The sequence below is a fragment of the Canis lupus genome, chromosome 5 (assembly GCF_003254725.2).
Source record: "Canis lupus dingo isolate Sandy chromosome 5, ASM325472v2, whole genome shotgun sequence".
NCBI lineage: Eukaryota > Metazoa > Chordata > Mammalia > Carnivora > Canidae > Canis > Canis lupus.
Window position 1 is genome coordinate 40,400,098 of NC_064247.1, and position 16,124 is coordinate 40,416,221.

At 36.6% G+C, this 16,124-nt stretch overlaps 1 protein-coding gene and 1 pseudogene across 4 annotated transcripts in view; one reads left to right on the top strand and one right to left on the bottom strand.

Annotated features, from left to right (window-relative positions):
* Positions 1-16,124, top strand: part of AKAP10 (A-kinase anchoring protein 10) — an 85,620-nt gene that overhangs the window by 36,521 nt on the left and 32,975 nt on the right. For all 4 annotated transcript variants that reach the window (XM_025428240.3, XM_049109494.1, XM_049109495.1 and 1 more), the window contains 4 exons: positions 9,382-9,480; positions 13,584-13,668; positions 14,495-14,618; positions 15,661-15,797. In XM_025428240.3, coding sequence (XP_025284025.1) covers positions 9,382-9,480; positions 13,584-13,668; positions 14,495-14,618; positions 15,661-15,797 — 445 coding nt within the window. The remainder of the gene's footprint in view (positions 1-9,381; positions 9,481-13,583; positions 13,669-14,494; positions 14,619-15,660; positions 15,798-16,124) is intronic.
* LOC112647290 (60S ribosomal protein L37-like) lies at positions 7,045-7,337 on the bottom strand (annotated as a pseudogene).

Sequence of the window (16,124 nt, forward strand, 5' to 3'; positions counted from 1 at the left end):
AAAAAAGCCCAGGATGGTTCCCTCACTCTCTGTTATCCATAGGCATCGCCTTCTGCTCCTTAGACCAGAAATAGAGGGCTTGTCTGGAGCTTTTCCTTTGAGCATCTGGCTGTACAGTGTTGGCTTTTGAGTCCAGGCTAGGAGATACTGGAGGAACAGAAAGTGGGGAAACTTGCCTGTAGTATGATGGTACTTCAAGTTCTGGTTTCCTTTCTCTATCTGCCTGCTACCATTTACTTTTCCAGGTCCTCAGATAAGTTCGTCTGGTGTTTGTAGTTGCATTCTGTGGGAGAGATAGGGTGGAGTGTGCTTATTTCATCTTGACCTACTCCTTAGAATTTCAAATCAAGTCATAGAATATGGATTTTCTATTTTCTCCTTGAAAGCAAATACATTAGGGAAGATAGTGGTTTAACACTTGCTTCTCTGGTTCCTATTATAATTATTTTCATTGCATTAAAACCTCTTGAGCTACAGTTTGTAGCCCTGTGTCAGCACCTCATATTTGTATTTAGAAGTTTTCTGGAGCATAGAAATGCCTACTCTCCTGTTTCTGATTCCAGCTCTCATTTTTCATAGAGTGGAAACTTTCTTTCTTTTTTTTTTTTTTTTTTTTGAGTGGAAACTTTCTTGTAAAAAACCTTCTTTTTGTATTTGCCTAATATCACTCTTAGGTGGCCTAGGGCTTTCTTAATATGCCCTTAAAACTTCTTTTACCAAAAGAGGGAATTTTTTTTTTTTTAATTTTTATTTATTTATGATAGTCACACAGAGAGAAAGAGAGAGGCAGAGACACAGGCAGAGGGAGAAGCAGGCTCCATGCACCGGGAGCCCGACGTGGGATTCGATCCTGGGTCAAAGGCAGGCGCTAAACCGCTGCGCCACCCAGGGATCCCCAAAAGAGGGAATTTTTAATGGCCTGTTGATTTTGTAAATAAAGATTAAGATTAAGAACTCAGAATTAATGTGTAATTTCTTCCTGCATAACCTTTTTAGGATATACTGGTATTTTGTACTTCCATGTAAATAGATACTAAGTTGGTTTTAGGATCTTTATGCAAAGAGGTGGAGGTTAACAAAATAAATTCTTCTTAGCTGACATTAATAAGTGTGTTAATTTCTCATTTTGTTGATACATGTTCTCCTTTAATAGCCACTTTGAGTGACTAATGCAGTCTTTTAGGAATAGGCTTGTGTGTTCCTTGTGTTGAAGTCCCACTTGTCTTGATTTTCTTCTCTGCTTTAAGCCATTTTATCACAAGACCTCTTCCCTCTGACTAAAAAGAATTCCTGACTTCAAATTTCTTCATAAAGATGCTGCTAATTTAAAATGCTAGGAAAAAAATGTGTGACCTTATCAAGTAAATTCTTTCAGCCAATGTTTGTGATGTTTATTCTTTCAACGGATATTTATTATGTGCCTATTATGTAATGCCAGGTACCATACTGGACACCAAGGACTCAGAAATAAATAGTCACAGACTGGACATTCAGGAAAATTTTTGTCCATTGAGTGAAGTTTATAGTCTGAAGAATTTTTCTTTTTTTTTTTTTTTCTTTTTAAGATTTATTTATTTTGAGACTGAGAGGGAGTTGTGAGTACACTGGGGTGGGAATGGGGGCAGAAGGAGAAAATCTTAAGCAGACTTCCCGCTGAGCATAGAGCCCAAAGCGAGGCTTGATCTCACGACCCTGAGATCATGACCTGAGCTGAAAATCCAAGTCAGACGCTTAACCAGCTGAGCTATCCAGGAGCCCCAAGAATTTATTTATTTACATGTTTATCTTTTGTACTTCATTGTTCGTGTTTAAATCTGCTAATCACAGCTTTGTCTTTAAAATCGGTGATTAAAGGAGGGCACCTGGGTGACTTAGTGGTTGAGCTGCCTTTGGCTCAGGTCATGATCCTGGGGTCCTGGGATCAAGTCTCGCATTGGGCCCCCTGCAGGGAGCCTGCTTCTCCCTCTGCCTATATCTCTGCCTCTGTCTCCATGCCTCTCATGAATGAATAAATAAAATCTTTAAATAAAATTGGTGACTAAAATATATCCATTTTAATGAAATACTCTTGTATCTTGGTTACTCAAAAGTCTTGGTAAAGTTCCGGATATATGTGTATCATCTCATGGAGTTGGTTGGTATTTTGTATTTTGGGGTTTGTTGTGGTTAAGGATTAGTTGCAGTTAAAAGACACGTCCTAGCCATTTGAAAATTTTAAAACTTCTTAGTGAAATACTAAAATGAGTAAATGGAATTTTGAGCATCATTCAAGTAATTGAAGGAAAGTTCTTTATTTCCAGTAATCTGGCCTCACAGGTTTCCAAAAGGTATGCTTTAAAAAGCAAAGCAGATATTTTAAGCATTTCTATGTTCTTTTGTTAACAAAATATTTTAGAAATTGGACCAAAGCATTTATTTTAGTTTAGCCCGGTATTTATTGATTTAAACTGTTTCATTTATTAATTTATTAAGATGTTTAATTTTCTGAGGAGTTTCCATATTGTTTTCCATAGTAGTCACACCGTTTTACATTCCTACCCAACAGTGTATGAGGAGTCCAATTTCTCCACATCTCACTAACACTTGTTAACTTTTGTTTTGGTAATGGTCATCCTTAGAGGTATGAGATGATATTTCCTTGTGGTTCTGTCCTTTTGGTTTGTATATCTGCCCTTATGCCAGTACCATACTGTTTCCGTTTTTGTAGCTTTATAATATATTTTGAAATCAAGAAAGATGTTACCTCTGGCTTTGTTCTTTCTCAAGGTTGTTTTGGCTATTCAGGTCCTTTGTGGTTCCTTGTGAATTTAAGGTTTTTTTTTTTTTTTTCTATTCCTGTGAAAAATACCACTAATATTTTGATAGGGATATGTTAAGTCTATAGATCACTTTAGATAGTGACATCTTGGGACACCTGGGTGGCTCAGCGGTTGAACATCTGCCTTTGGCTCAGGGTGTGATCCCTGGTCTGCTTAGAGTCCTGCATTGGGCTCCCTGCAGGGAGGCGGGGGGAGGGTGAGTGGGGGACCTGCTTCCCACTCTGCCTATGTCTCTACCTCTCTCTGTGTGTCTCTCATAAATAAATAAATAGATAGTGACATCTTACCAGTATTAAGTCTTCCATTTCACGAACACAGGATGTTTTTCCATTTATTTGTGCTCTCTTTAATTTCTTTCAGCAGTGTTACAGTTTTAAGTGTATAAATCTTTTACTTCCTTGGTTAAGTTTATTTCTAAGTATTTTATTCTTTGTTATGTTATTACAAATGGGATTGCTTGCTTAATTTCCTTTTTGGCAAGTATATTTCATTGTTAGTATATAGAAATCCAACTAATTTTTGTATGTTGATTTTATATCCTGTAACTGAATTCATCTATCAGTTTTTTGTGGAGTTGTCAGGGTTTCCTACATGTAAAATAGAGTTATCTGCAAATAGAGATAATTTAACTGCTTTCTTTCCCATGTGGATACTTTTTATCCTCCCTATCCTAATAGCCTTGGTTAGATTTCTAGTACTGTGTTGAATAGAGGTGTTAAAAGTGGGCATCCTTCCCTTGTTCCTAATATTAGAAGAAGAAAAGCTTTCAGTTTTTCATGATTGAATATGATGTTAGCTGTTAGTTTTTTGTTTATGGCTTTTATTATGTCGAGGTAATTTCCTTTTGTTCCTAGCATGTTGAGAGTTTTAAATCATGAAGGAGTGTTGAATTTGTCAAATACTTTTCCTACATCTGTTGAATTGATCGTATGATAGTTACACTTCAGTTGATGTGGTGTATCACTGTAGTTGATTTTTATATGTTAAACCATATCCTCGCACTCCAGGGATGAATTCCACTTGGTCATGGTGTGTGATGCTTTTCAGGTACTGTTGAATTCTGTTTGCTAGTGTTTTGTTGAGAATTTTTGCATCTGTGTTCATCAGGGATATTGTACTGTAGTTTGCTTTATAGTATCTTTGTTTGGCTTTGGTATTAGAATAATGGCTGGCCTCATAAAATGAGTTTGGAAGTGTTCCTTTTTCATTTTGGGGGGACAAATTTGAGAAGGATTATTGTTAATTCTTCTTTAAATGTTTGGTAGAATTCTCCAGTGAAGCCATTTGCTTTTCTGCTTTCTGCTATGGGCTTTTCTTTGTTAGAAGGATTTTTAATTACTGATTCAGTCTCCTTACAAATTATAGATGTGTTCAATTTCTGTTTCTTGGTGATTCAGTCTTAGTAGGTGTTCTAATAGTGTCTTATGAAACTTTTAGCTCTGTGGCATCAGTTGTAATATCCTCTTTTATTTTTTATTTTGTTTGAGTTGTCTATTTTAGTCTAGCTAAAGTTGGGTCAATTTTGTTGATCTTTTTGAAGAACCAAATTTTGCATATATTTTTCTGTTTTTTTCTATTCTGTATTTAATTCTGCTCTAATTGTTATTCCTTCTGACTTGGGCTTAATTTGTTATTTCTAGTTTCTTGTGTAAAGTTAGGTTCTGTGAGATTTTTCTGCTTTCTTGATGTAAGCATTTATAGCTATACGTGTCCCTCTTGATACTGGTTTTAGTGTATCCCGTAAGATTGTGATATGTTGTGTTTTCATTTGTCTCGAGACATATTTTAAACTTCCTTTTCAATTTCTTTTTCAACTCATTGGTTGTTCAAGAATGTATTGTTTAATTTCCACATATTTCTTAGTTTTCCAGTTTTCTTTTTGCTTTTGATTTCTGGGTTTATTCCATTATGGTTGGGAAAGATACTTGATATGATTTCTGTCTTATTAAATTTAAGACCTGTTTTGTGACCTAACATGTGATTTGTCCTAGAGAATGATTTAAATGTGTATTCTATTCTGCTGCTGTAGGATGGAATGTTCTATAAAAGTCTGTTAGGTCCATTTGGTCTGTGGTGTTGAGTCCTCTGTTTCCTTCCAGATTTTCTGTCCGGATGTTCTATATCCATTACTGAAAATGGGGCATTGAAGTCTGTTACTGTCTTGCTGTTTATTTCTTCCTTCACTTCTGTCAGTGTTTGTATATTTAGAGGCTCTAATGTTGCGGTATATATAATTGTTATATCTTCTTGGTAGATTGACCCTTTTATCATTGTCTCTTGTGACAGTTTTTGACTTAAAGTTAGTCCCCTTTTGACAAGGTTAGTCCCCTTCTCTCTGCTCTTTTTGTTACTGTTTGCATGGAATATCTTTTTCCATCCTTTCACTTTCAGCCTTTGTGTGTCCTTAAATCTAAATTGAGTCTCTTATAGGCATCATGTAGTAGGATCTTGATTTCTTTTTATTTTAAAAATACATTCAGTCTCTGTGTCTTTTGGGCAATTTAATTCATTCACATTTAAAGTTATTATTGATAGAGCAGGATTTATGTTGCCATCTTGCTCATTGTTTTTCTGAGTGGCTTCTAGGCCTTTTTACTTCTTTTCCTCTCTTGCTGTCTTCCTTTGTATTTCCTTGTTTTCATGTAGTGACATGCTTTGATTCCTTTCTCATTCTTTTGCATATCTTCCATAGGCATTTTTGTTGTGGTCACCATGGGACGTACATAAAAGACTTTTACAGCAATCTGTTTTAAGCTGATAACATCTTCAGTCACATCAAAAACTGTTTTGCTTCTCGTTGGCCCCATCCTCTCTCCAGCACTTTATTAACTCAAATAGTTCATTTTATTCTTTTGCACATAAGTATTTTTCTATAAAAATAGGGATAATAATCTCTTCTTTAAAAAAAAAAATTGGGGGACGCCTGGGTGACTCAGCAGTTGAGCACCTGTCTTTGGCCCAGGGCGGGATCCTGGAGTCCAGGGATCAAGTCCCACATTGGGCTCCCTGCATGGAGCCTGCTTCTCCCTTTGCCTGTGTCTCTGCCTCTCTCTCTCTGTGTCTCTCATGAATAAATAAATAAAATATTTTTTAAAAAGATATAAATTTTTTTAAATGTTTTTATTTTATTGAGTTTTTTATTTAAAGTTCAGTTAGTTAACATACAATGTAATATTATTTTCAGATGTCAGTTTAGTGATCACTACTTCTGAAAGACACCCAGTGCTCATCACAGCATAGGTATATAATTTTTTTAATATGTATGGTGAATTGGGAAGTACGCATAAACAAGCATACTACTTGTTTTAAGGAAAAGTACATGCATATTTGATTGTTTTTGTGAACTCAATTAACTACTTTTTTTTTTTTTAAGATTTTATTTATTTATATGAGAGTGAAAATGCATGGGAGGGAGAGCAAGAGAGAATCTGAAGCAGATTCCACACTGAGCACAGGGCCCAATGCAGGGCTCAGTCTCATGACCCTGAGATCATGACCTGAGCTGAAATCAAGAGTCAGACACTCAACCAACTAAACCACCCAGGTGCCCCTCAATTAGCTCTTTTTTTTAATGGAATACCATTTTTACTCCAAAGAATGACTGTGGCTTGGGAATTGCCAGATGTTTTCTTGGAAATGAATGAAGTGAGCTTGTCATTTCAAGGAAAACAGCTGATAGTATTTGTTGCCCTTGGTAAAATGTAAGCTTTTAAAGTGAAAATTAGAATTTTGAAAAACTGATATTTACCACCCTGTGCTTTGACAACTTTAAAGAGTATTCTGGAGCACCTAGGTAGCTCAGTCAGTTAAGCGTCTGCCTTGGGCTCAGGTCTTGTCTGCTGTGCCTCTCTGTCCCTCCTCCCCTCTCATGCTTGCTCTCTCTCAAGTAAATAAATAAATCTTTTTTTTTTTAAGTGTGTTCTGATAAGATGATTGGTGATATTAATGATGCGATTTCTTTTTTTTACATTCTCTGATGTAGTGTATCAACATTTGGAAGGTCTGCATAAGTCAGTGAACCAGTATTTTCCAAAATATTAAAAAATACATGATGTCATAAAATCATGAATGTAAAGATCTACTTACTAAAGGGGGAGATATACCACTGGATTTTAATGTAACCGATAAGTTCACTGATCTGGCTTGCACTTCCCACATTCTTTTTTTTTTTTTTTTTTTTTTTTTTTTAAACCAGAATGTTTATTTTGACTAATCATTGAAATCCTTAAGATGAATTGGATGCTGCGGCAGCTGCCCTCTTGGGCTTAGGTGTTGTTCCTTCACGGAATCCATGCCTGAATCTGCTGTATACAATTTTAGGTGCCTCATTCGACCGGTCCCAGTGGTATTTTGTCTTCTAGCCTTGGCTCTCCAGTTATACTTTCTCTTCCAGTTGGCAGGGTAGCCACACTTGCCACAGGTGGACTTTTGAAGGTGATAGGCCTTAGAGCCACAGTGGTGGCACAACGTGTGCATCTTATTGCAACGCTTTCTGAACAGTGACATCCCCTTCGTCATCTTGTTTCTGTGCCAGACCCCAAAGAGACTGGAAGAGGAGGTCCACTTCCCACATTCTAACTAACCTTTAAGAAACTGCCATTTGTCAAATTTTGGTGTAATATCAAAGAAGAGTATATTCACAGTGATTTTAAAAAGCTGTTAAAATACTCCCTTTTCCCATCTCTGCATATCTGAGGCCAGATTTTCTTAATATAGATAAAACCAGGGATCCCTGGGTGGCGCAGCAGTTTAGCGCCTGCCTTTGGCCCAGGGTGCGATCCTGGAGACCCAGGATCGAATCCCACGTCGGGCTACCGGTGCATGGAGCCTGCTTCTCGCTCTGCCTATGTCTTTGCCTCTCTCTCTCTCTCTCTCTCTCTCTCTGTGACTATCATAAATAAATTTTAAAAAATATATAGATAAAACCATTTCTCTATTCACAACACTTCTGACACCAAATGTGTGGGTTTTCCACACGAAGTAGTTCTCCAATTCTCTGTAACTTGGGGTTCTACAGTTTAATTCATTCTGGCACTAACTCCCCAAGTTAGCACAGACCTCACAGGTTAAGGGCTCAGTCCACAAGATTGCCCCCTACTTTAGATGCCAGCTGCAAGTCTCAAGTTATCACATGTACTTCTGGCCAACCAGCTATAAATCCAGGGTTTCCATAACTTCTCCTTGTATTCAGTAATCTTATATTAGTTCACAGAGTTTAGGGAAACACTTTACTTATATTTACTGTTTTATTATAAAGCACATTATAAAACATACAAATGAACCACCAAGTAAAGAGATGCAGAGGGCAAGGTCAAGAGGGATCCCAAGTGCAGAAGCCTCAGTCTTTGTGGGTTGAGGTATGCCATCCTTCCAGCACATGGATGCATTCACCAACCGGGAAGCTCTCTGAACTACTTCATTCAGGGGTTTTATGGTTCTATAACATGGGCATGATTGGTTAAATTATTGGCCGTTGGTGATTAACTGGATCCCCAGCTCTTCTTCCCTCCTTAGAGTTGGGGAGTAGAGCTGAAAGTTCCAATGCTGTAATCACCTGGTTTGTTCCTTCGGCAACCAGCTCTGTTCTGCAAGTCATTACCATAAACTTTCCTGTGGTTGAAAGGGACTTATGAATAACAAAATATGCTCTTCTTACCCTTAATATTCAGGGATCTCCAGGGTTTTAGAAGCTCTGTACCAGGAACCAGGATGAAGACTGTGTGTGTGTGTGTGTGTGTGTGTGTATTTATTATTACATCACCATATCAAAATAAACTTCAGCCAACACAAAATAGCATAGCAGATTGAATGCCAAAGCAGATATGAAAATATAGCAGTTTCCTATCAAGACAAACAGCGTTGCAAAAATGTAAAATAATGCCCTCTTCTTGCTAATTCTTTTTCAGTTTGGAAAATAGTTTTTTTTTTTTTCCTAAAACATGTTGTTTATGTTAAGGAAGATTTGATATTGTTAATTTTAACAGAATCAGTCATTTTTCTTGTTTTTTTTTTTAATTTCTAATATCTTAATATCTATAGATAAAATTCAGATTTAACAAAAGCTCTTTTATTAGGATTGCAAAGAAGTCCTGAGACTAAAAAGTTCGAGATTTGTTGTTTTAACTTTCTAAGGTTGTTGAAAGTTAACAGATATATTTATGAACGTGAAATCATTTTGTAAAATATTTTAATTGATTGTAGATTTATAAATAATTTTTGAGCCCTTGCTCTTATATTGCTGTGCAAGTCCATTAGATTGAGACTTTGGAGAGGAGACATGGAAAGAGAACATGCAGAAATAATTACTGTTTAAGGAGCTTCTTAGTTTAGATGAGGTGTAGTGGAGGGAATTCACATATAACTGTGTTCCACAAAGAGTAAAAATGTAACATGCTAGAGCCTTTTTTTGTCCTAAATATATTGTTATATATGTTTATAATACATGTGTATGTATTTGTGTGTGTGCTTGGTCCTACAGCAAACAGCCCTGCTGTTCATGATTATAGTCCATTACTTTCCCAAATTTCTCTTTGAATTTTGAAGTTGTCTCCTTCCCTTGCAGGTATAGAACAAGATGCAGTGAATACTTTTACCAAATATATATCTCCAGATGCTGCTAAACCAATACCAATTACAGAAGCAATGAGAAATGACATCATAGGTAAGCAGTGCTTGAAGCTCTGGCAAAAAAAATAAATAAATAAGTAAATAATAATAATAGTGCGGGTTGTTTTGCTTAACCACGAGGATTTTTTTTATGAACATGGAATTCAGTGTATCCCTTCCTAGTCTGTTTTCAGAGCACTTTATTATATCAACTGTAGCTCACTTAAAATTTTCTTCTGTTATATGTTGGAACCAAATTCTTAGACTTTGACTCAGTTAACAACAGCAGCATGAAAAGAATAGTAGCACACATTTATTGAGTACTTACTGTGTCCAAGACAGCATTGTAGGCACTTTCCATGGATAAACTCTAACTTTCTAAAGAACCTTATAGCATATACAGTTATTATTTTATAAATGAGGAATTGGAAGCACAAGAGGGTAAATCATTTGCCCAAAGTAACACAACTCAGACATGGCAGAGTTGGGATTTGGAAATAGATCCCTACACATTAACTAGTGTGCTGTTTGTGGTGTTTTTCAAACTGTAAATTCAGACCAGTCTCCTCTTGCGACCTCATTTTCCTGCCAAAAAAAAAAAAAAAGACTAGAATAGAAATATCAAAGATTCAGTAATAAAGACAAACAGACATCATTTCAGGACATTGTTTTCATCAAAATTCATATACGTTTGTGTGTACTGTGTAACATAAATCTATTTCTCTGTAGGTCATAGTAAAATAAAAAACTTATAAGTTTTTACTATGTTGTATCAGAAGGACCTGAGGTGTACCTGTAATCACAGATGAAAGTGGTTTGTTTTTATTAAATAAATATTTATATTCCCATCAAGTTCTAGTACTGAGTTTTGTATCTTTTTGACAGAGACTTTGTAGTTTTGGTTTATAAAATACAGCTTGTTATTCTGCTTCTAGCAGATTCTCCCCAGCATGGGGCTCTTTAAATCTTTACCACTGATATTTTGCACTGGCTCAATATTGGACACTGTAAAACCCTTTAATATCTGAGCTGTGCTTCTTAAATTGGCCCATCAGACTTCACAGTGAACCACTGTTGGCTGTTTTGGGGCTCATCAGATGCTGGTCCCATTGTTTTCCTTTTCTTTTTCCTACACAGACGCCTATAATACATAGGTTTTGTGGCTGCTGGTTATTTGTCACCATTTGCTTATATTTGGGGTTTTCCCCAGTTTTGTTGCAAATGTCGTTTCATATTGGCTTTTCTATGTAGTGGGAATTTGTTCTATTTTTTATGTGGGAATTTGTTATTGCCATCTTCCAGACTTACCTAGACGAACATTTCCTGTACAATAATACAACTAGGGTGTCCTAACTGATTAGAATTTGGCTATTTGAGGAATTGGCTGACTAGTGATTCCTTTTAGGATTTGTTTGTACCAGTGACTAACCAGACTATCTGGCGTAGGACACAAGGGGGGGATTTTTGAGCCAAATAAGCATTAGAAATGAAATATCACTTCAATTCTTTTTTTTCTTTTCTTAAACTTTATCAAATTAATGATATAATCCTATGAAGGGAAAAAAAATCTTTGAAAGTATAAGTTGGTAACCTTTGGTGATTAAGGGATCTGAGAAAATTAAAATGTTGATTACATATGTGTTTTTAGGCCAGTCATTTTTCTCTTTGGGCTTCATTCTGAATCCTACCCCATATTCTCTTACAGCTGAAATATTCTAATACAGCTGTACTTCAAATACATACAGTTGGAAGAAGTCTGCCCGTGAGCTGTTACTATAAATTCCACCTTCCTGGTTTTGTTGTAAATGTTATCCATGGGTTTCTGGTGTTGCTGTCTGATTACTTCCTTTTTACATGGGGATTCAGAATAACCCAGAAACTATCCTTCCACTGCATCCTTCATCTTCTGCAAATCCTTGAAGTGGTGGAGTTTAAAAAATATTTTGAAGGTACAGCTGATAGAATTTGCTGATGGTTTGAAAGTGAACGTTGTAAGGGGGGAAAAGGAATCAAGCATGACTTCAGTTTTTTGAAAACCTGAGTAAGAGAATGGAGTTGCATTTATAAGTTGAAGAAGATTGTGGAGGTAATGGCTTATGGGAAAAATCAGGAGTGTGGGTTTTTAGACACCCAAATGGTGAATGTCAAGCAGTTGGATATCTGAGCTAGGAGTTCATGAGAGAGGTCTAGGTTGAAGATATGTTTGGAAGTCATCAGCATATAGATGGGTTTAAAGCCGTGGATAACATTATCCTTGGAATGAGGATGATGAGTAGAGACGAGGCCTAAGGACTGTGTTCTGGGGCAGGCCCAACATTCACAAGTCTAGTGACTGAGGGAGAACTAGCAAAGGAAACACAGAAGTAGCAGCTCATAAAGTTGGCTCTGCCATATCATCTATGTTTCAGGAGAGTAGTTCTTTCTGGAAGCAATGTTCCTAGGAGTCAGGGAGTGATCAGAGGTGTGTTAAATCCTGCTGAGAGGTTAAGTAAGATGAATATTAGAAATGGAATGGACATGCCAACCTTGTGGACAACTGGTGCATTGGTTATCTTAATTTCAGTAGGTCACTTGAGACAGAAATTTAATCAGAGGAGTCTTAGACTAGGAGGTGGAATGGAGACAAGTATGAGCAACTGCGAAGAGGCATTTTGCTCTAAAGATGAGCTGGAAGGGGATGTTAAATCAAGGTACAATGCTTTTTGTTTTGTTTTTGTGATGATGTGTTACAAGCATATAAAGTATAGCATACAATCAAGTATATACGTAGAGCATACAAATAGACTATATATAATTGGTGAGTATGAGGCAGTAGCAAAGGAAAGCTTGATGCAGGAGATAGAGGGACAGTTGCTGTGAGAAAGAAGTTTTGAGGCAAAAGAGGATGAGATCCAGGGCTCAAACACGGAGTGCATGGATAGGGGTGGTGCAGATGAGTTGGTAGATGTGGTGGTAAGTGGTGGAAATAATTTTCTGATTCCTTCTATTTTCTTAACGAAGTAAGAAGCAAAGAGATTAGATGAGGTGTTAAGGTGTCCAAAGAGAGAGGAGAAGTTCTGTTTTGTGTCATCTGGCAGAGTATGAGAGGAAATGGACCAGAAAACTGTAGTATGATCCTTGGGTTTCATTAAGGTCCCACTAAGGTCATGAACTTAAAGTGAAACTAGCCGTTGTGGGTGAATGGTTTTTTTCAGCCATATTTGATAGCTGGCTAAACAGCTTACTGATTTCCTGCATTTTACTTAGGTAATTCCTATTTTTAGCACATTTCATGTTTCTACCAGATAACATTTTGATGAACTTTTTTACAGATACATCTTTTTACAAATCCATAACTCTTTAGGTTGCAGTCTTAGAAATAGAATTGCTGATTGAAAGGGCATGCATATTTTTAAAGCTTATGCCATAAAGTACCAAAATGCTCTCCAGAAAAGGATATACCAGTATATTCTCACTAACACTAGTGTCAGTTTTCCCATGTCTTTGCTCAAGCAAGACAGTGTAGTGTTAAACGATTAAACATGTGCGTTGTCACAACAATTTTGTGCCAGTTTACTAAACGAAAAGTGGGGTGCCTTCTTATTCTAACTTGTTATATTTATTTGATTACTAGTGAGCGTGTATATCTTTTCATACTGGCCATTTTATATTTATTTTTGTTTAAGTTTGTTTCTTTTAGTAATCTCTACACCAAGTGTGGGGCTTGAACTCACAATCCTGAGTGAGCATCCTCTTCTGACTGAGCCAGCCAGGCACCCCTATATTTGTTCTTTTATAAACTCTTTTCATGTCCTTTGCTCATTTTTCTTTGTGGATATTTCTTACTTATTTGTAGGAGCTCTTGATACATGAATGATAATTTACCATATTCAGAGTAAACTGTCAGTCATGCTGCAAATTTTTCCCCCCATGTGCCTTTTGTATTTTGTTTTGGGGGTGTGTTAATGTATAGAAATTAATTTTATGTTGTTAAATCTTTTGATTTCCACTTTAATATATATATGCTTGGAAAGATCTTCCCTACCTCAAGATTATATGTTCACCTGTATTTTTCTTAAACTTTCTGATATATATACCTCTACAGTTATTTTCCTACTTTGATTCACAAAGATGTATGGTTTGGATTTAGTAGAAATTTATTTACCATTTCTTTTACAGCAAAGATTTGTGGAGAAGATGGACAGGTGGATCCCAACTGTTTTGTTTTGGCACAGTCTATAGTCTTTAGTGCAATGGAGCAAGAGTAAGTTAATTTCATACTTTCACATTTTGGGTTTGGGGATGTGAGTTCATTCAACTAAAAACAAACTATCTTGTTGACTTAAATGTTTTGAATGTTTACAGGATCTTATAGGCATACTCTGAGACTTCCTTGGTTCATGGTGTCTTAAATGTAAATTATATGAACTCTTAAAAATAAAACACTTATTTGTTTTTACTGTTCATATTTCCTAAGTTAAAAGAATTTTTTAAAATTCTGAAGTCATTTGAGGGTGATTATAACTATAGTGTGACTATTATAATTTATTCATTTCAACAATGCATGTGTTCAGGTGGATATCCTAATTTGTTAGTGCATGCTTTAAGCTTAATGGATGCTGTATTACTAAATCCACATAGATTTTTTGAAACTGCCTCCATGGTTTGTTTTTTTGTTTTTTGTTTTTTGTTTTTTGTTAGATTAATTACTGCTGCATGCCCTTAAAAAAAAAGTCTACATATTGAGTCATTTAGTATTTATGGAAAGAGTGCTCTGCGCAAGGCACAGTTAGATATAGTCCCTGCTTTGAAGGAAGTTACAGCCTATTAAGAGAAATAGAGCATGTTTTTTGGTTACATGTAATATGATGTAACATGTGTCACATAACAGAGGCAACTACAAAGTCACTAAGAGGTGGGAGAGATCCTTCCAGGTGTAGGAACCAGGAACAACATCATGGGAAGGGAGGTAGTGTGACCGAGGCTTCTAAGATACAATAGGCACAGAATGGAAAGAGAGAGTATATTTTTCCCAGTTAAGCTCTTTCCTTGGTCGTTCCCTCAAATTTTCCCTTTTTGTCCATGTGCAGGCACTTTAGTGAGTTTCTGCGAAGTCACCATTTCTGTAAATACCAGATTGAAGTGCTGACCAGTGGAACTGTTTACCTGGCTGACATTCTCTTCTGTGAGTCAGCCCTCTTTTATTTCTCTGAGGTAAAGTCTGCATTTCCTTTCACACTCTGTTAGAACATTCCAGCCTCTAAACTAGACGTGTTGGGCCCCCTATAGAAGATAACATGGAGGAGCCAAATCATTTCCAAAAAGATCGACTGGAATGAAATAATTTTATTAAGTTGTGCACCTAATGGCAAGAGTACTTTAACAGCATATTAGGTTAAAGAGAATATGAGAATTCAGTGTAAAATAACCAATTTTGAAAATTTAACTAAACTTCTGCTTATAGGAGAATGCGTATTTTTAATTATCTGGAGCTGTTTTAAAACCACAGGTTTGATACTTGATTCCAGTGCGCACATATTTGCAGACCAGACTTCAGAAGAGGAAAGGAAAGTAGTAAATTTTTTCCTTCTATCATTGCTTTTACTTTAGCCACTTGATAGGATTTCTCAAGCAATGAGTAGATTAATCTCTTTGAGGCCTATACACAGTTTAGCTTGATGATATTTGTTAGGTTTCGGTAAATGAAATACTATGACTATTAAGTAGAGAGAAGTGGATATACCAGGTTCCAGGTTCACAGAGCATAACTTCTATACACACTTGCCCTCTGCCTCTCCCAGGAATAGAACTTTTGGTTGATTTGCTGTCTCACTCCCTCTCTTTGCTGTAAGTTTAAGTCCACATTCGTTCAGGTTACTGTGGCTGCGTGGAGTGATGGAAATGATCAGATATAAAAGATTCGGTCTGGTTGCTTTACTTTTTGTATGTTAGCCAGCAAGGGCCCACTGATCATCTTTACTGTGATTCTTATTCCAGTTCACTTAAGTTGTATCCAGCAGGGTGGTGTTTTTTTTTTTGTTAGTTCTTTGAGTTTTTCCTCTACAACAATGGTTTTTAAACTTTTCAGTCTCAAAAGCAACTGCAAGGTGCTGACTGACATTAACTGAACAAGTGGATCTGTTTTTGTTTTTTGTGTATGTCCTGTATTTTTAATGGTTGGGCTTATGGATTAGAGATGGTTAGAGAAATCTGTTTATCATCTTTTTTTCTTTTCTTTTGTATTTTTCCTTCCTAGTACATGGAAAAAGAGGATGCAGTGAATATCTTACAGTTCTGGTTGGCAGCAGATAACTTCCAGTCTCAACTTGCTGCCAAAAAGGGCCAGTATGATGGACAGGAGGCACAGAACGATGCCATGATTTTATATGACAAGTGAGTTTTATTGATTTTTCAGCATTTGGCAAATACTGAGTATTTGATGTGTATTTTGTTTTTTTTTTTTTTTTTTTTTTAAAGATTTTATTTATTTATTCGTGATAGTTACACAGAGAGAGACAGAGAGGCAGATACACAGGCAGAGGGAGAAGCAGGCTCCATGCAGGGAGCCCGACGTGGGATTCGATCCCAGGCCTCCAGGATCGTGCCCCGAGCCAAAGGCAGGCGCCAAACCGCTGCGCCACCCAGGGATCCCTTGATGTGTATTTTGGAAGTAAAGATGAACAAATCCAGTCTTTGCTGTCAAGGAGCTCATAGGGAGTA